Genomic DNA, 21,359 nt, shown 5'->3' on the forward strand with positions numbered 1-21,359 from the left:
ATCTTTGGTGGTCAGGAACTACAGGCAGAGAGGTCAGCCTGTGGGGGCACAGGGACATGGTGGCCTGGCACATTTCAATGCCACTCTTCAATCACATAGACAGGGGTGTTAATTATTGCAAGTTTACCTGCATGTATAGAATTATTGTAAAGGGGAATTGGGGTTCTGTGAACCATGGATAGAATATATAATGTGGAAATGTCTTATTAATTGTACAATACAAATGTGTATCAGTACAATTGTTCACAAAATAAGGTAATGGTCTGTTAATTAATATGCTATATTACAAAGAAATTAAATATTAAATATTTTAAGGGGCAATAGAAAGAGGAATTATAATTATTTATATATATATATGAAATATGAATTCATCAATAAATGGTTCAAATAACAAAAACAAAATATGATAGTCAATACTTAAAATAATTCAAAATAATGTAATCAAAAATTTAGTTGAAATCTCAGTTCAACAAGAGAAATAACTGGTTATGCCTACGCGCCGGCGAGAGCCAGTGGCCAGAGGCATTATGTTTTCTGGTTGCCCATCTCAAGAATGTTTTGAGGGAAGTTCCCTCAAATTTGGTAGAAATATTCACTTGGACTCAAGGATGAACTTATCAGATTTGTGTGGTCAAAGGTCAAGGTCATGGTGACCTCACAAAGCACATTTTTTACCTTGTGAAGGTGATATCTCTGGAACGCTGTGAAGGAATCCTCTTACATTTGGCACAAACATTCACTTGCAGTCAAGGATTGACTTGTTTGATTTTGGTAGCCAAAGATCAAAGACCAAGGTTACAGTGCATGTTACTGTGAATGTGACATATAAGAACTCTGTAGGAATAAGTCTGTCAGGAATTTCACTACATCTGGCAAAATTCATTTGGACTTATTGATAAATTGATTTCAGTGGTCAAAGGTAAAGGTGGCTTCAAAAAACATGTTTTGTACTCTTGAATGTGATGTCTCAAGACTGCTTGAAGGAATTTCTTCAACTTTTGATCAGTTTTCACTTGGACTCAAAAATAAAGTGATTATGTTTCAGTTGTCAAAGGTAAAGGTTACGGTGACCTTTATATGAATCTGGAAAAAAAGTATCTAGAAATATAGACACAGAAACTGCACTAGTTGGCAGAGGCATACAACCGCAGTGCGGTAATTCTAGTTTTACAAATTCATACAAGTATTCAGATTTTAATCAAGCAATTACATTGCATTACAATTTTGATACTTTTCATTTTATTGGTAGCTATTCTATTTGCATTAGTCATTTAGCGTAATTTTTTTTTATTTGATATTGAATTCAACTGTTTTTATTCATCTTCTTGAAATGCTAAAATTACAAATTTCCCACAGGCCAAAGCGACAGCCTCATTAAATTTAGATATGATATAAAAACAAAGAATAGCAGAAAATCCATAGATTTGAGAAGCTAGAATTGGAGAATCACTTAAGTCACTTAAATTATTGTTAATGTCTGGTTAAATTGATGGTTTTCCGCACTTTTATTTCTTGTTGCTTCATTTGCTCACTCAGTCTGTGTTGATGCCCATATTTAGACATTTTCATTAGAAAAATAAATTTTACAGCTCACCAAAAACCCAACTGAATAAGTTGCTTATGAATGTATATCACATTTTTTATCATCCCTGATAACTGAACACTGAATGAATAACAAATACATCATCACCACTTTTCCTCCATGTCACAGAGCAATGTCCACAAACTTTGATGAATGTATTAATATGATGTGTGCACTGACTGATGTTCTGATGCTATGTGTTGCTGGCTGCACTCTGAGCCGGAGCCATAGCTCTTTTCAGACCACAGGTTGTAAACAAGAGCAAAGCTGTTTACTATATCCTAAATTTCAAGAGGTGTTAATGAAATTAAGCAGGCGGGTGTGTTTATAGCTGTGTTGTTTACAGAAGCAGCTGTTGTTCATTTGCGAAACCGGAGAGTTTCCCGAAACTCTTTTCTTGAACCTTTGGCCTTTAATATGAGTCCATGTTCTTAAGTGTATACCTGCGTTAGGGCATTTTGAAATCCACTTTAGCTTAACAGTGGAAAAGAAAAGGGTTAAAAAATAATCATGGGTGTGTTTTTGGCCTAATATTATCAGAATACCACGTTCCATTCCCTTTAAAAGCCAGGTGTACATGCATTGTAATGGACGAGGGTGCTAAAATGGGGAAAAGTACATTTGCTATTTAAACAGCATGGGTGCTGCATTGGAAAATGTGTCAGTCAGAAACTAGCCAAGGCATTTTTGTTTATTGATGAAAAGGGGAGATAAATCTAGGCGATGCATAGCACTGCATGTAAGAGAGTGCCCGTCAAGTTGATGACTTAGCCAGTTCACTAAGAACAATGCTGACCTCTTCTTTAGCTGTGAGGATTTACAGTTTGAATTCAATAAACTGGTTGCAGAACCATGTGACTGATTCACCAACATGTACGGCAAATGCAAAGCTCAATCGAAGTCTTCTTTTACTAAATAAGCCGTCCTTTACTTCTAATAATACAGCTTCCTTCAGTACGCCTTCATTCTTCCCCTCCTCTGCTAAAGGGATGATGGGTAGCCACACCAAGCTCATTATAACCTGAGGGATCCCTTGCCTTTCAAATGCTGACCTGTCGGAAATTAACGAAACGACGTCTATCATCCACCAACGTGTCTAGATCCTTCCTCCTGACAATTACTGACTGGTTTTCTACATCTCAATCTTTGTCCTCCCCAACACTGCAGCTCTCTCAGCTCATTACCGGGTGTGTGAGCCCTACTCTGACCACAAGGGGCGCTACCACTTTGGCTTTCACTGCCCGCGCCTGTCAGACAATAAGACCTACATGTTCTGCTGCCACCACAACAACACAGCCTTCAAATACTGCTGCAACGAGAGCGAGTTCCAGATGGTCATGCAGATCAACCTCACCACCACCTCAGATGGATACGCACACAAGTAAGTAACACTCTGCTGCCAGTTTAACCCAGTCTGACCCATTTACACTTTCTGTCTGCCCTCTGGTAGGCCCTCTGGTAGTGTATACCTTTGCCAACACAATTTATCCAAATGTGTTGGTTTAATAAGAAGTTGCCGAGGCTCCAGTACATCTACATTAAAATGTATTAGGGCCACTGAAAGGAGAGATTTCGAGAATAAAGTCATAAGATTGCGAGAATAATGTTGTAATTTTAGATCAGCCTGTCATTAAATTATGTTTTTATTTTCCTAGTAATACGACTTTATTCTCAGAATTTTTTGTTAATTCACAACATATTGCAACATTATTTTTGAAATCTCTGATTCAATATGGTCCTAAATAGTCTGTCGTAGAAATTTGATGTATTGTGTAAGAAAAAGAGAACTCTAGCTGAATGGTTAGGAGGCAGACCACATGGGCTCAAATTCCCCGAGCTTGATTTCCCTCCGGATGGACAATCTGCTGCATGTCATTCCCCTGCTCTCATTTCCTGTCCGTCTCCACTGTAACCACAGAGGCATAAAACACTAAAACAATTTCAAAAGTAAAAGAAGGAAGAAAACATAGCGTTGTTGCAGATGATTAAGGGAAAAAAAGTAGCTTGTGCTGAATCGTGAGCAGAGTTTAATGTGATCTGCTATGATAGAACAGTTTCAGATCAGATGAAGTCTGCAGACTCACAAACAGTCCCCCCCCCCTCCACAGTATCACTCTCATTGACACCACTTGCTTCTTGCTCAGAGACTTTCGTTGACATTGATCTACACCTACGAAAGCATTAACAGGAGCAGATGCTGAGAGCAGTTGTTGTGTTGAGAGCAGGACGCCTCCACACGATGGCTCACAAAGGCAGGTGTTAAGTGTTGGCTACTATATGAAGTACCACCACGAGTGTGTCATAGAAATTCACGCAATGAATAAAAGTGCACTTTTACAGTATTATTAATAGTAAACTATAAGGTGGCAAGAAACGTCAATATTTTCATTATGTGCAGGTTTCTCTGAGTGAAGGACACAGAAAAACAAGCCTCTCGATCTGTGGGAGCTCTCAGTGGGAGGCTTGGGTGACAAAACCACAGCTCTTTGTACTAATGTCCTCCCAGCAGGCCTCTGTCTGGGACGGTTCACACTGCCCTGCAGCCGGTCATGATATTTCATTTTCGTGTCAGATGGCCTGTTGGGCCGCTCTTTGATCCGAGCTCAGCGGAAGATGGAGAGCAGGTTTGATGTTTAACACTGGCCAAGTGACTTAAACCGACCATTATTCTGCTCCGCACTCACACTGCACGGTGAAAATTGTTTTATAGTTTGAGATTTATTGCAGTATGTGAAGCAAAACCAAAGGCCTGTATGGGTTTTTTACAGGTCAATGCATTGCATTTATGGCCTTTTATATATTTACAGAGCAGCTAAAATGATGCAGGATCACAATAGATGCAGAATAAAAGTCATCTGAGACCATGTTTTTAAAAAGCAGCTAGATAAACCACAACCCTTTGACATGATAATCAATGGCATGTGCTTTCCTACATTGAGACGGCTGTTTAAATATTGAATAACACAACATCATTTTTAGTTGTGTGGTCAAGATTGTTCCCTCAGAACATCGTGCACATACAGTTTGCTTACCCTGGTTGACCCAACTCGGAAAACCCTGCTGGTTCCTCAATTCAACATAACAGACGAACAAACTAGATAAGTGTCGCCAACACAGACACGACGACAAAAATCTTTGGACATGAAACAAAAGCCACTCAAGTCATTTACTCACTTTATAAATTGCATTGTTGTGGACTCTGATAGACTAATGAACTAATTGTGTGAATCGACTGGTTGTTTTTGTCTTTTACTGATCATGAGGAAATTCTACTGTTTCCTTCCCCCCTTTTTATAGATGTAAATTTTTGGAGTTGTCAAAAAAGATTAGGTCTATGAAAAAAGGCGAATTCAGGTGAATTTGAGTGCAGATAAATATCCCTAGGAAGACATATTTTCAGACTGATGTGAATTCTCTTGATTTATTGAATAGAAGCACAAGAAGAGCATTTCAAAAATGTGCCAAGATCACATAAGAGACAGGATTCCCTCCAGAAGAGTTGATTTTGAAGTGACATCCTGTTTCATCTCTGTCTGTCAGAGTCAAAATATTTCTTGGGAAAATCATCCAGATAGGACTGAATCACCTTCAGTTTATGTGATGTTCCCCCAACTAAATGTTCTCAGCATCATAAACAAAGACTTTGCATTCAGAAATATTTAGTTGCTCTGTTTCTGTTAGAACTCCTGCTGAGTGACCTTGTTTTGTTATGGATGTGGGTTGAGTAAAAGAAAGTACAAATTAAGTCCAGATGGATCATGCAATACATGGAGACAATTTATGAGAGGTGAAAACAAGGAGAACAGATTTTTAGAGGCACAATAAGGAAGCTGAAGTATTTTGTGCTAATTAAAGTCTTTGTCCAACGTTTTTAAAAATAGCGAATGGAGCAGATGGAGGTTTCTCTGTGGTTCTTATCCAGGGAGGATTTTAGTGAACGTCTCGGCCTTGCCACATGAAGAGCAAACATTCACACCTGGCAGCTCTGTCATAGCCACAGCTTAAGGGTATCTGATGGTAGCTTAGAGCATGTGAGGAGTGTTTATCATCATTTTACCAGATTACACTGTGCTAACACCCTCTGTCTGTCTCCTGAAGTAATTATACTGCCCTGGTCGGCGTGTGGATTTACGGCTTCTTCGTCATGGTGCTGCTGGCGCTGGACTTCCTCTACTACTCAGCCATAAACTACGAGCTGTGCCGGGTCTACCTGGAGAAATGGGGTCTGGGCGGCCGCTGGCTGAAGAAAGCCCGGAGTCAGTGGCACAGGTCGATGCCGGAGGAGAGTGAAGCCCAGACTCAAGCCCAGCCCATGGTGCCCAGCCACTACCAGCCCCGACACAGCCTCCGAGAGGAGAGCCACAGCCCGACGCTCCTGCCCTACAACACATCCACCGCATGGTGAGTCACTGTCTGTCACGTGACCACTGACAACCCGCAGTTCAGTTCACATGTCTGCTGTGAAGCTGCATGAACCAGCAGACCAAGATTTGCATCGTAAAACATGTCTGGGTAAATAGTCTTCACAGAAAAGTCCCTATGGAGGAGTTGGTTGTGTATAACTGATCATTAATGAATAATAGACAGGATGCTGCATGAGGCTGTTGATGTTGGTTTGGCCGTGAAATATTTTTTCCTTCCTGAGGTAGTGGTAGGCAGAGTGTCCACAGGCCCGTTACTAAAAGCATACTTCATTGTCGGTCTCGAGCTCTCTGATCTCAACTGGCCCAGTCCCCATTGGTGGTTGCCACAGCAACCGAGGTCGTGGCATAGACCATTAGAGATAGAAGAGAGTCTCCAGTGAAAGATAAAGGTATAATAAGTATAAAGATTTCTTTTAAATTGATATTAATATTAGAACACAAAATGTCCTTCACAAACAAGTAGCTCAGCCAGGGTTTTGTCTACTATGTAAGATTTAGGAGCGTTTTTGCGCAGCCAAAACCGAATGAAAGGAAGAAAACATTACTTAGGGTTCTCTACATCTGCTGTTTGTTTATATGTATTTTTTATTATTTTGGTTTCAAGCCTGTTCAGCACTTTGGTCAATGGTGGTTGTTTTCAACGTGCTATATTAATAAACTTGACTTGACTGGAGAGAGAGGACACCATATATTGGCCCTGATATAAGACAATCCCTGAAAAAATAATATAAATCATATTATTGTCTTTTTTTATAATCAATTGCCGCTGGTACAGGTGAGGTTTTATACTTTAAATACTATCTTAAACTATTATAATCCAGCATAATCTGTGTGTTATAAACTGTATTATTAATCTTAATCTTCAAACTAACATTATCTGTTAAGTAGAATATTTGCTTCTGAGATGTACTGGAGTAGTGGTGGTGGAGTAGAAGAATTGAGTAGCTAAAAATGTAAATACTAAAAGGAAAGTAAAAGCACCTCAAAACTAATAAATTCAGCTGAACTTTTAATGAATTCATGTTTGCACAGGGGAGAGGGGCTGCTGACTGACAGGTCTGTTGTCTCATGTGACACAGATAAAGAACAAGTTAGAGCCTGCTCTGCATGCAGCTCTGCAATAAAAGATGGAAAATGGTCAGTGTTAATATTGTAGCACCACAAGTGAATAATTGTATGAGAATCACTGTCTGAAACAGTGCAGACTTGTTTCTCTTTGTGTCTAATGTTCTTCCTGTTGCTCTTGGTTCTCTGTGTGTTGTTATGGAGAGCTACATGGCAGAGACACAGTGTCTACTAGGATAAATTAGAGTGATTCTAGCACAATTTCCCAAAGCCAAAATGGAGGAAGCTCAGACTTCAGGCTCCCCATTTACTTGTTGCTTATTAAAAGTGCATTGCTCACATATAAGCACTCACACACACACATACACCCCCCCCACACACACATACACCTGACTACAATGATAATGATTAATCTGTTATCAACATAGACTGTTTATAAACATGGACGACATCATTCCTCCCAAAAGTTAATCCAAAGCGGCTCGATCGCCACCTGGGGGCTGGCTGCGGTACAGATCATGAATCCTGCCTCCTCCACATTAGTGGATCGAACATGGACAAAACTAAAAGGTCAGGGAAAACGTCAATAAGTTTGGTTTCAATTAGTTATTTGATGCTATAAAAACGAGATGAAACATCATGATTGCCAGCTGAGACTGACTCATGATTGGTCGAGGGCATGTACCAATGTCCCCCCCTTATGCACAAGATGGGGACGTTCATATCAAGGATATTTAAGCTTCGTAGTGGGAGGAAGTGGAGACACATTGTCCATCTTTATATACCGTCTATGGTTATCAATATCAAGAATTCAATCATTTCAATACATGTTTTTTTTCTCTGAATAAGTAATAAAGACTTTATCAATATTTTACGAACCCTTCCGCCCACTAATGGATATATTTCCTACAGAGCATCTGATATGTATTTGTCTTTCATCTCAAAATAGCTGCACTGTCTCCACATGAGACTCTTTTGTAAGAGAGAAGTCCTCTTGGTTTTAAGTCTGACTGTCTCATTAGGGAGCTGTCATCATTAATGATTACAAAAGAACAGAATAATGTGAAAGCTTCACTGTCCGCCAGGGGCCCCTAACCCATATTTAACCTGAATGATTCCACTCTGAGTCACATAAGAAACCCTTCACCGAGTTTTCTGTGGAAAAACACCATCTGCAGTCCTGTCACTTTATCTGTTTATTACCTTTGAGAGCCGTCACAGGCGTCTCAAGGTGTGTTAGACTTTTGATTTGCAACCCCAGGAGTGAACTATAACACACCACTGGGAACTTTTCTTAGCCGTTGTTCAGACTTTCATGACACAGCCAGACAATCATCACAGCACAGCCTGGACAAACCTACATTTTTGTGCAGTCAATTTTTCATTCGGGGTTCTCTGTCTCAGATGCTGTGCCCCGCTGATGTCTGCTTGGGACTTAGAGACTGGCTAGAGGTAGACATCTCTCTCAGGTCATGATAATTTAATGCGAACAGAGATTTGACAAATGGCTCTGAGAAGCAGTGTGGACAGAGGGAGCCGGAGATAGAGGAGCAGGGGTGCTGGAGAAGGATCCTGGGGCTGCTCTGCTGGTGGAAATGTGGTTAGCTGAGACTGGACACATCCACAGAGCCTCCTCATTAGACACAAAGTCAGTTCACTATGATAGGACTCATCAATCTACACCCTGGCAGAGTTGACCTGTAGCTGGCAGATCTCCAGCTTTAAGCTACAGGATGTCTAAAAAAAAAAGGGTTAGGGTTAGGGTTTAAAACTTCAGCAGGACGCTCAGTGACAAAGTGGGCCTGGAAAATGAGAGCACGCTTATAGCTCTCATGTTTCAGGATGGAGGGCAGTGTGGAGTAATCGCACATGCAACATCTTTTTTAACTTTTTAATAAACAGGACAGCATTTACAAAGAACTAAAAATATTCCTGTGTAATCGTTCACTTCTGGGGGAAAAAAAGTGACAGATGCTGGGAGCTAAAAACAGTCGCAAGCAGTTTCTGGGGCACGATTAGAACAGCCTGAGTGCAGTTTCACACGGGGAGGCACTTCTCACAGTTCGGTTAATGCTTACACCTTTTCTTGTTAAGTGTAAGTCGCCACGTCAGGTGATTGTGTATGTTTACCACAATCTATGTCGCCCACACTGTGCGTCATGAAATGGCCCATGGCTAGTTTGCGGGGGTGCAGTATCCCCAGAGAGGATGCTGGGTAATGGCTCAGAAAACTGCGTCCACTAAGTTGAACATCTGCTGGCCAAATGTAAACAGAGATGGGGTCAAGTTGCTCAGCGTCTAAAAACAAACCAGGACAGGAACACACAGGAACTCAGGAATCCCACATAAACGGCTACGAGTGCGGCAGAGCAATCCTGAAAAGCAAGTCAAAGTATCATCTCTCCACATGTCGAGATGTGTTTCTTCAGAGAGAGGGCAGCTCCGCATTCAGCATGTGGGAAACCTCTTTACCATATTGCTACTTGAGCAGGCTGGTATCTACTGCTGCTGATCTGCTGGGGGGGTTTCAGTGTGGGCAGCTTCGGAAGCAGTTATTACTTTATCTCTGTGAATAACCTTTATTAGTTTCTCCTATTCATGTATTCACCTCAGTTAAAACAAATAAAAGAAGCTCAACTGGTGTCATTTCTTGCCAAGGTCTGCTGAGCCTGATATTAATTGTTTATCTTAGGAAGAGCACTTTTTTATGAGCGGGGAATTGCCCGCAGATGGGAGTTTACTCACAGAGTAATGTGGCTGTCGAAGGCAGCAGCAGCACAGAACAGGCCTTTTTCACGGCTCAGTTTTTGACAGGTAACGGTAGGTAGGAGAGTAAAGGTGTAAATAATGAAATGAATCTCTGTGACGGGTGAGTGGAGCCGGGCCATATAAATAATATCAGGAACACCTGTGCATGTCAAAATGTCTGCAGTGAAAAAGACAGGATTGTTAGAAAGAGACCGTTTTTGAAAGCAGACTTTTACAGAAAGTCAAGAGGTCACAGTTTCTCTCTGTAATAGTACCTGACATGGGCAGTGGCCTTTGTATGCCCTACCTCTCCAGGCAGTGCCACACAGGGCCGCAAACCAGAGTAACTCTGAGCCAGTGAATCCAAATCAGTGGTATTTGTACCGGATGGGGAACTTGGGGCAGTTTAAAGATTGTAAAGTAGCTCAACTGAAGCCCCTTTGACAATGGATGGAGAAAAACACTCAACCACTAGCATCTGCCTTCTTTATTTTCAGTGTGAAAGGGCACAATTCCTGGTATAAACGACTCTGCAGGGGTCTTGGGTATTTATTGGCTTCAACTCCCATCGGCAGCATGATTCCCAGGTGGACACATTAATCTTTGCCCCTTAGCGAACAGAATTCTATGATGTGCCTCATGTAGCAAATTAAGGTGTCGCCTCGATCGGGGTATGCCTGCTGCCATCTTAGCCACGAATTCCATCCGTCTCTGTTCAAGCAGTGATCCAACATCATACTACTGCTGCTGAGTTTGGACAAACTGAAATAAAAGATACATGTATGAAAAAAGAAATACACAACACAAGCTGCGTGCCAATTCAGTGGCTGCATCCTTCGTAGGTTCCATTCGAAGACTGTTTAGGGTGATTAGGCTGTCCCACTGCAGCTAAGAGATAATCCTCTGTACACCAGAAAGTATCATTTCATCTCTGCCTTTTTAGAGTGCTCAGTCTACAGAGGCCAAAGTCATCATAGACCGAGTGGACCAAATCCTACGAAGGACACAGCCCATGAATTTGGACCTTCATGCACTAGTGTCCTCATTTTGGAACATTGAACATGGCACACTAGAGAAAGAAAACAGAAGGGAAAACAGGAATCACCATCTTTTGGTGTTTTGTCACCTTTGACAAAAACAAAACAAATCCATAAATTTTGGTGTATAACTGGAAAAATAGGTATGCAGGTTTGGTAAGTACATCTACATATTTGCATTTAGGAGGAAAACATACAAAACTAGGATTATAAACTGGTGTAAATATCCAATTTAATACCAGCTGCATGAGAGTGCACGAGACACACCTGATCACCACATACTGCAGGAGAGAGCATCAATAACAGTTTGCCAGTGTGCAGATGGAAGGCAGAACCCAGCTAGCTGTTGGCCCTTGTTTTCACTCTTATCTCTAAGCTGACCTAACAGCTGCAGGCTCCAGTTAAATATTTACCATGCAGACATGAGAGTGGTATTGATCTATTCATCTAATTCTCTGCATGAATAAGCAGTGTTAAACTATTCCTTTTTAATCCACCTTAGAATCCATTTAAATTAACACGTACGGAACATGATGGGTTGTGTTAATGAAGGGGCAGCGGAGCTGAACTGACAGGGCTGTGATGGTACACATCTATTGCACCCAGCGCATCTCATCGCCATAGAAAGGAATATAAACAGACATTTTGGCATCACAGATCTTTAAAGGGTCCTTTGTAAAACCCTTTAAATGGCAATAAATGTCCCTGTTCCTCGAAAGTCCTGCTCTGTCTCCACAAAGCACTCAGCAGCATTTACGCCCCAAAGGTCGTCCACTTTTGCTATTAGGACATTAAAAGTTTGGCCGGGATCCCAGTTTGTGCCAGCCCTCTTGGCCCACTTATCCACCTTTTGCAATTAGTAACACTGGGGAGCAGCAGAATCTTCTGAATATCACTTTAAAAAGAGCTGGCAGGGAGGATCCACTACATTATCACTTATTTGTACAATTCCCTGTGTAGCCTGCCCACTCTGACACTCTTAGAACTGCGAGAGAGTTTTGATCTGCTGCCGTCAGTGCAGTCTGGCTTCACTGCACATTTTGAATGAATTAGGTTTGGCTTTAGTGATGAAGACTTTCTGTGTAAAAAAACCTGTATAATCAAGATTTAATAATATCCTGCTCCTTTGCTCACATATTTAGTGGCTAAATTAAAAATGCATTGTCTCGAAGTTGGTTTGAAGCTTTATAGGCAAGTGTTTTAGTTTAAAACATGCTAACCATCTAGGTCCCAGCCCATCCCATCTTGTAATACAATGTACTACCTCAAGAGGTGATAATGAGTCAGTGTATGAGCCATGGTCCCTCTGACCAATCATGACTCAGTCTAATCTGTCAATAATGATGTTACATCCCATTTTTATAGCATCTAATTAAATAATGAAAACTGCACTTGGACATACATCAGTGTGATACGAACTACCTAAAAATGTTATTTGATGTGTACTTTGACTTTACTTTGGTCCAAGTCCCATCCACTAACATAGAGAAGCCAGGGTTTATTACCTATATTGCATCCAGCCACCAGGGGGATGATTGGGCCTTACTTTTGGAGGGCTGTCATGTCATCAGACTGTGCATACACTTTACGGTCAATAGCAATAGCAAATACTTGTATGTAAGACCTCATATGTATGCTGATCATCATCCAGAAGATAATGGTGGGAGAAATAAGATGTTGGACAACATTCAGTGACACTGCTCATAAACCAAAACAGGTCAAATAGTCCCAGTAGTGGTTCACAAATCACTTGGCACCAAATGGCAGCAGCAGCACATCCTGCCGTCCTCCATCCACTCACACAAGGACGGTAAATTACTGGGACAGCTGAGCTTAGCCAGGAATGGAGCGTTCTATGTGAGGTGGCACGAGCCATCGCATTCAAATATGTTGCATTGTGGTTCCACTACATCGCGTCATTCCTGCTGCATAACACAGAAGCTGATCTGAGCTTAACTTTTAATGTGGCAACAGAGGCACAAGCAAATCAAGTCGTGTTCAAACAAACACTCAAGTTCAGACGCAAACCAAGCGAGCGTGAAACGAAGCTTATTGATGTTATGATGATCGCGCCAGCACCACGCCTCGGTCATGTGGTAACCAATCAATCAATCCAAACTTTATTTATATAGCACCTTTCAAGCGAAACAATTGTATTTCAAAGTGCTTTACACGCAATTGACATTGACAAAATGTTTAAAATAAATATAACCAATGCACTTATATATTGTAAAATATTACAAAGTAAATGATAGCAAAACAATAAAATGTTAATAAAACAAGAAAGAAAGATTAAAGAAAAAGAAAGATTTTATAAGATAGAATGCAACGCACATGTTTTCATCCAGTACAACACTGTCTCTAACTCAGGCATTAGTGAATCAGTGTGATAGTGAAAACAGTCTCGTATCACTTGGTAACAGATAAGAGCACTTAAACAGCCCCTGGTCTGTCTGCAGAGGAAATGACTTTACTCTACACAGGAAACTGAAACAGCAATTTAACTTTTTTACTGGGTTACTTTTCTGTCAGAGTTTGATCAAAGCAAAGCTCCGTCGCCTGCATATGCACACCCATCCTTGGCTTTCTGCGGTAATAATAGAATTGTACATTATGATATTATTCCTGGCCTGTCTGTCCACAGAGCACCATGCCAAGAGCTTGTCCAATTAAAGCAACACTCTCCATGTGGTATGAGTTAATTAACATCATAGACTCTACAAAGGCAGCCATGCACAGAGTCCTGCTGCAGGCTAAAGGGGAAGAGCTGGGGAGCAGTTTTGCTCTCTGCGAGTTGTAGAATGACTTGTGGCGTAGCCGCGAACCAAAGAGCTTGCTGCAGTTTTTCATGTTTATTTTCGGGCAGGGGTTGTGATCTTTAATTAGATCTGTTTTCACATGTTAACTCTGCATTTTAGTCCTTTTTCTGGAGTGCAATGAAATACTTTCTAATCTTAAGAGAACAATCATGAATGTCCTGCTGATAAACATTCCTCTGTTCATCCAAGAATGCCAAAAAATAAGCAATAAAGTGAGGAAGTGGAAACTTTTATTTTCCAATTAGCAATGGGGATCTATTATTTTGGGCAACAGAAGTGAGTGCTGCAGATTTGCTTCATAGAGGTGGGGCGAGTTTACATTTTTTACAAGAATCAAACACTATAAATCAGATAGCTGTTTGAAAAGCAAAGCTGTCCCTTTTTATTTGTGTTTTCAGGGCCTGGTTTAAAAGCCAATATATTTTTCTATAAAGAACAATAAAGCTCATGAAGCACAGAGATTATGATCTGAGGCCGTTTCAGCCGTGCAGCTAAAAGCCTCGTGTTGATCCACCAGATTTCTTTCCAAACATGTTCTTTGGCAATTTGGTGGATTTTGATGACGATACTTTCATTCAGGATGCTTGTATGAGATCTTAATATCCATAGATGGGACCAATATTATTTTCTTCTTCATTTGCTCAGTTCTCCTAAGCTTTCAACCACACTGTGTGGATGGAGTATGGTAGTTTTTATGGATGTGGTTTAGTTGTAATCAGAGCCGCAACTAACAATTATTTTCATTATCTACTAATCTGCAGTTCACTATTATGCAATACTGATAAAAGCTTAACAATTTACCAGAATCCGTTTGAATAGTTGGAGTACATTTTTGCTAATTGATGGATCTCTACATCTTTGCAGCTCTTTCATTTGATCTAACTATGGAGTTGAAGTTTTATTATTCCAGTTCTCGATTTATGCAGTTTATTCTCAGCACAATTTCTCGCGGTTGCACCAATGTAGAAAGATCCAGAAACCAGACTAAAACCAGTCTCAGAATCTGCTGCAGAACATTTATGATGTCTTATCCATAAATGACCAGTGACACCTCCCTGGCTTTTCCCTTTTTTAAACTGAGCCTGCGGGACATTGTTACATCTCTCTCTCCTCTTAGTTACCTGTCATGTCCTCCACTACTGCTATGAAATAAAGATGTAGTTTAAAGTTTCTGGATACAAGTAGACACTGTCATAAAAGCATTCTTGTACAACTTTCCCCGGTCACAAATGTTTCTGCTCAATTTCTTTCTCTGTCTGTGTTTTGTTTCTGGCAGAGTGATGCTGCGAGTGGATGAACTGAAGAGTAGCACTATCTTGTTCCCTTACATGGCACAGAGGAGCTGCCCCCCCAGACGTCACCCTCTGGATCACAGACACAAAGACCACTGGTGGGCTAGCCATACTGTAGTAGTTAGAAGTGACTACTGCACCTTTCTAATGAGCACAAATCACCCAAGGACTGACAGAAGCAGGTTGATATGGCATTTAAGAACCAAATTTGTAAGGAAACGCAGAGGACCGTGCTGCTTGGGCCCCAGCAGAGCAGTGACACACACACACTGTGTTCAGTGATCCCCTGAAACGTGCGCCAAGGCCTGGAGTACCCGCAGATAAGTCCAAGCTCAACTGGATAAACTGTTCTGTACTGGCAAGCGAGGAGGCTTGCCTGTTTTTCGACAAAAGAAAAAGAAGCTCATCTTTCTTGATATAAAATGTTTATTACACTGCTGTGTCAGTTTGTGTTCAGTAGCAGTTAGACACAGTCATGGTTTATCTATTTGGTGATTTGTTTGTGTGAAGTAGTGAGAGAAATATATGACTGGTTAACATTCAGAACATGTAACAGCTTAGGTCGATGCTGAGCATCTCGCTTAGAGTAGAACGTTTTTTTGATACTCGCTGAAACCAGACACAAAACGTCTCTGCAGCCGTGTTGAAAACATATAATGTTTTGAAATACATTAGGTCTCCTTCCTGCAAAACAAGTGGGTTCCCTCTATTGGAACATGTCTGACAAAGACATGATGCCACACAGTTATGTAAGGTTTTACATTAGGTTCATCAAGGTCTCTCTGTGGTTTACAGTGAGGAAAAGGAATCCAGGGTCTGAATAAGTCATTTCAACTAAAACATTAATAAGGATCAGGGAAGCCTTCAGAAAAGCAAAGAGTGTTATGCTAAGTTAAACATAACCTCAACCCTTGGCTATGAGTCTAAAAGCCCATTTGAGATGATAAAATATAAAGTTAGTCTGTGACAGTTGACTCTGTAAATTCATCCAAAGACTTGTTTGCCCCTCGTCATCACAGGGGCTGCCTGAAAAACAGCCCCATTAGCAATATGATGCAAATGATTACACATTATGCTCTCTTTCATAAGCTGCACTCGATATCCCACATTGGTAACAGACAATTACAAGTGATTAGCCATAATAGAAAATGTAAAGAACACCTAGAAAATCTCCTTCACTGTCAGCAATAATGTACAGTAGCTTAAGCAGGAAGATGAAATGAGCTGCCAGCCAAACGAGCCCTGGGTGTTCAGTGAGGTGTAACGCAGAGGCTTCTGCTGGTTTACGTTCAAGATGAAGGTTAAGTCGGTGAAACAGACGAACAGTGTTCCTGGATAATGAACTCGTATTGAAAAAGCTCTCCTGCCGTCTCTGTGTCAGACTCATGAGAAGAAAAGTGAAAAACAATGTTCACATCCTTTAAAGAAAAGCTTCTACTTAAGGCTGCCGTGGTTTCTTAATATAAGCCAATTATTTTCTCAGTTAACCAATAAATAATTTGCTTTATAAAATGTCAGAAATAGTAAAAGCTTCCCGTTATGATTTGTGATCAATACAAAACCGAAATATTTAAAAATCCTCCTAATTTGGAGCCAGCAAATGAAAAATTATTAAAAAGAATTTATTCATTATCTTAACATTTGAAAATCTTTGATAAATTATTGATTAATCTGCCAATTATTTTCTCAGTTAATCATTTAATCTATAAAATGTGAGAAAATAATGAAACATCCTATTATTATTCCTGACATGCGAGTTCAGGTATTCATGAAAAGATTAGAATCCTGTTGGAACAGACAAACGAAACATTACTAAAACAATTAATGGATCGTTAAAATAAAATCGTTTAGAGTTGCAACTAAAGACTAATTCAATTATTGGTTAATTAGTCAATTATTTTCTCAATCATCTATTGTGCAAGGAAGTGTCAATATATAGTGAGAAATGCCTGTAACAATTTTACCTCCTCAAATTATTCCTTTGTAAAGTCCAATATCAAAAGATATTTAATTATCATGTAAGACAAAGAAAAGGAGCAACTTGGACTTGAGGATTGTTTGGCGTGTTGGGTGCTTATGAAACGCTGTCCATTCGGTCTAAGCAGAGCAAACAAAGCAGCTGTTGATGCCAGACTGCATATGAGCGGCCGTGTGGAGAGCAGGTGGACAGAAGGTGAGCACAGTACAAGAGAGGGGCCCAATCGCACATCTGTAATCCAGCTGCTGCCAAGCCTGTACGTGCACTGAATTCCCTGGTCCGTGCACATAGTGCAAACGTCCTTGTCTAAAGCTAAGGGGAGAAAGCGTTAATCCTGGCACTGCAGTGGTGGTGGTGGTGGTGGTGGTGGGGGCTTCCTCTGAGCTGCCTCAATGGGTCTTGCCTCCATATTTATCTCTCTCTGTTTCATGAAGTGTAAGTGGACCCTAACAGGACTCCAGTTAAGTGGCGGGGGGGCCTGCTGGCCGTCATCCTCAGTTATCAGCAATAATATTTACATTTGCTGAGCATTTAAGAGCGAGTTAATTCCCATTTCAGTGGCATCACGCCACATCACTTTCAGGGGGCACAAAACCAGAATGTGTCCGAGGGAAATAATTGGCCTGGAGATCAGCAGCGGCTCTAAATATCACTGCTTTGCGGTAGCTGCCTTCGTATTCCCCGAGTGTGAACAGCCGCGCAAACAGGGAAGAGAAGTTTGAACAGGTGCAGACGCACTAAGGGGTTTTAATTAGTCCCCGATGCTGCATTGAATGGGAAAAAATCTAATATGTGAGAGATCGTGTCTGGTTTTCAGGGCGCTTTGCTATGTCTTCTGAAGTGTAGTAAGGCAACGTAGGTCTGTTATTATCACCAATAAAGTAATAATAAACACATAGGAGAAAATAACGCTTCATTTTCTTTCTGACGAGCAGTAGCAGGGTCGAAAATGATTCCCTCCAGGAACAAAGGAGGAATCTTTCGCTATAGTTTCTTACAATGTTACAACTGGGTTTTGTGATGTTTTCTGTTTTGTTGAAAACAGTCTTGACTCTGGCCTGATGTGATGTAGTACTGTAAATTGTATCAGCTCAACCCTCTTCACCCCAAAAAAATCATAAAAAATATATATATAAATAATTAAAATGATGGGGAAAAGCGAGCACACATCTGTTTCAGTCTCTCTCTCTCTCTCCAGGTTGTCATGGTAACAGTTGCCTTACAGTTGAATACCCACCCGTACACACAGAAGCTTTGTAGTGGTTGATACCTCACTTTTTGGGTGTGGTGGTGGTGACGTGCACCACGTTCTGTCTATGTATTCACTACTAGATAGAATGTACCGTTTTCAGTTGGATTGTTATTGCACTTGTTGACTTTGTATTGTCACGACAGGGAAGAATAAAGTTTTATCTTTTCCAGTGTGTTTAAATCTCTCTGTGTCAAGTGCTCTTTGGAAAAATCCACACCTTTATTTCATTAAGCCTTTGCAGACCTGGATTTTATTAAAATGTTATCAAAAAAGTTGAAAATATAACTCAGTATGTCCTTAAATAAAAAAAGTGTACATAGCCATTTAATATGTTTTGCTTTACCTACAATGATTTGAAATGAAATCAAACTTTATTTAGTTTTCTTTTTAGCCTTCACTTGCTAATTTTCAGCCCCTCAGTTCCCCCATAATTTTGGTGGTAACTTATAATTTCTCCATTTCCTATTTTCCACCACATTCACAGTTTTTTTTCTGTTTTTTATGATAGTGAGAGACGCCTGTGACAATTATTAATAACATATTCTATTCTTGATAACATATTTTCAATATCATTACTTGAATGAAAACAATCGGTTTAATTTTCAAAGTGGAAATTGATCCTAAATATATATAATGGCTACGCACATGTGCTACAGTGGTATGTTGTCCCTGGCAAACAAGTCAGCGTCTTCACCAGTGAATCTGTGCAGAAGACAAACAATCAGTATATATTTTTACACTTTTGATAATAGAACTTAATGTATTTGGATGTTTAGAGAGCGGTCGTCCTCCAACCATAAGTTTCTAATGGGGGTTGTAAATTAGTAATTCAGAAATGCTCAAATTTGGAGCGTATATTAGAGCAGATAAACAAACTGTTCAATCAATTTGTGACATTTTTACGCCTCTGAGCCGGCAGCAGCCAGTGACTGGCGCCTCTATGTGTTCAGGTTGTCCGTCGGTCTGTCAGTCTGTACGTATGTCCTGTTGGTCAAAGGTCAATGTGTATGTAGAAATATGCACACAGAAACTGCATTGGTTGGCGGAGGCCTACAACCACAGTGCGGTAATTCAAGTCTACACCTTTTATTGTTTTGACTCAAGAAGAACTGTCAATCAATAATCGGTATTCTGTCAATCAGCTTCACAAACATTTACACTTTAGCCTTATTAGACCATTTAAAAATATGAACTCTTCACTGTCGATAAACATCAGTGTGAACCACTGGAATTCATTTGGCATCATCACTACTTTGGGTTTGTGTTCAGGTGTTTCATTCTGAGTTCTGTGTTTCCTGTTTTGTTTTGAAGTTTTTGCTCCTCGTGTGTCTCTGCCTTGACTTCCTGTCTTCCTGTGATTGTCTGCTCCTATTCCTCATGTGTTTCACCTGTGTTCAATCAACCCTGCCTCCCCTGTGTATATAAGTCTCTGTGCTTCCCTTTCTCAGTTCCTTGTGTTATGTTGCCACTCTGTCGTCTTTCATCCTCATTTATTCCTCACGCCTGAGTTTTTCCTGTTCCTTGTGTTTTGTTTTTCACCCCAGTTCTTTTCTGTGCATGGTTTTTGGATTTTTTAAATTTTTTTTAAAAACTTTACCTTTGATAAAGGACACCTTTTGTTAGTTTACTCTGCTCCTGCCTTGCTTCTGCATTTTTTGATCCACCTGCTCCTTAAACGCTGACAAACTGTCTGATAAAGTAATGAATAAAAAGCCCTTTTAAGTTCCCAGAGGCCAGGACAACAGCTTCAAATGTCTTGTTTTGTCTGAACTACACTTTACTGTCATGTACGACAAAGAAAAGCATCAAATCCAAACATTTCACAAGCTGTAACCAGCCAATTTTTTTTTATTTCTGCTTGTAACATATAAAATTGTTACAGATTTCCTTTTGATCATCTCATAAATGAATCCTTACAGGTCCATCATTTGAATTAGCATGTTTGAAAAACAGCTTTGTTATCTCTGTATTTTATTACATTTTTTATTTTACTTAAAAAATATATATAATTTTGCCTATTCTTTTTGAATGCTTTATTTTCCTTTGAATCTGATTATTATACCTTCTTAATCTTTAATGTCAATTTTAATGCATTCCTGTGCCTTTGTAAAGCAAACCATCTCAAAACTGCCTTTAGGGAATTTCTTAAACCATTGATCAGTTGTCACTTGGACTCAAAGTTCAACTGATTAGATTCAGTTTTTAAAGGATCACGATGACCTCATATGAATAAGACAAAAACAGCACTGGTTGTTGGAGGCTGACAACCACAGTGTGTTCTAGTTCTTTCATGTTTTGGGTTTCGTGAAGACGCCACCATCCAAACTATACAGGGTAGCACATGCATAACATTTTAGCATCTACAGAAATCAAGACTTAGTATTTCCTGCCATGCCTGGTTATGGCTGTAATTTCTCTTCACAAGAGCAGTTTGGAAAATTGTCAAATGAAGAGTATTATACATTTAGTTTATAATTATTTACCTATCAAATGTTGTTGGGTAAAGGAGAAAAAAGTATCTTCTTTGCCAACTGATTAGAAGATACAGAAAGAAAAACATGTTTTACGTGTGAGGGGCTTCAAAGGTTTATTTTTTATAGCTAGTCAAACACCATGACATCACTAGTCTAGTCTCATAAAGCTGCGCTACCTCAAACTGACAGAACCATTTTTGCAATAGTGAAATATCACAAAGACATGATGAAAAGAAACTAGGTTGAAAGACAGAACAACAACAGGACGAGTGAGATCTCAACACCTGGTTTCAAACCAGACACCTGCTGCTTCTCACAAGTGTCAAAGTTCCCCAGCAACCCACATGTTTGTTACCACATTGTCAAAGTACCTTTTGAGTTTTCCTAATAAACTCTGACATCATATTTCCACCAACCCTCGTCCACCTGTCGATCACCCTGCCAAGGTTCAGCTCGTCACACAGCTCCTTCATGCTGTCATCTTTCTTCCCCGTTCACTCCATCTGCGTCCTCCTCCTTCCTGTATGCCAGTAACCAACGCTCTTCCCATCTGTGCATATGAAACCAATTACTGCTATCCATCACCATTTAAAAACCATTGTCCGGGTTTCCACATCCTGCTGTTATTGAGGAGCCTGAGATACATCCTGCCAACATCTATTAAAACCCCATTAGGGTTCATGTCCGT

The 21,359-nt window shown here is 40.2% G+C and overlaps 1 protein-coding gene across 2 annotated transcripts in view; it reads left to right on the top strand.

The window, feature by feature from the left end:
- The window catches only part of shisal1b (shisa like 1b), a 38,784-nt gene extending 20,413 nt beyond the window's left edge, over positions 1–18,371 (top strand). The window contains exons 3-5 of one of the 2 annotated variants that reach the window (XM_035156511.2): positions 2,750–2,963; positions 5,681–5,983; positions 14,952–18,371. In XM_035156511.2, coding sequence (XP_035012402.1) covers positions 2,750–2,963; positions 5,681–5,983; position 14,952 — 518 coding nt within the window. In that variant the 3' untranslated portion in view covers positions 14,953–18,371. Of the gene's footprint in view, positions 1–2,749; positions 2,964–5,680; positions 5,988–14,951 lie in introns of those variants that run through there. The other variant, XM_035156510.2, reaches the window with a different exon arrangement.
- Positions 18,372–21,359: the final 2,988 nt, after the last annotated feature.

This window comes from Hippoglossus stenolepis, chromosome 5 (assembly GCF_022539355.2).
Source record: "Hippoglossus stenolepis isolate QCI-W04-F060 chromosome 5, HSTE1.2, whole genome shotgun sequence".
Classification (NCBI taxonomy): Eukaryota; Metazoa; Chordata; class Actinopteri; order Pleuronectiformes; family Pleuronectidae; genus Hippoglossus; species Hippoglossus stenolepis.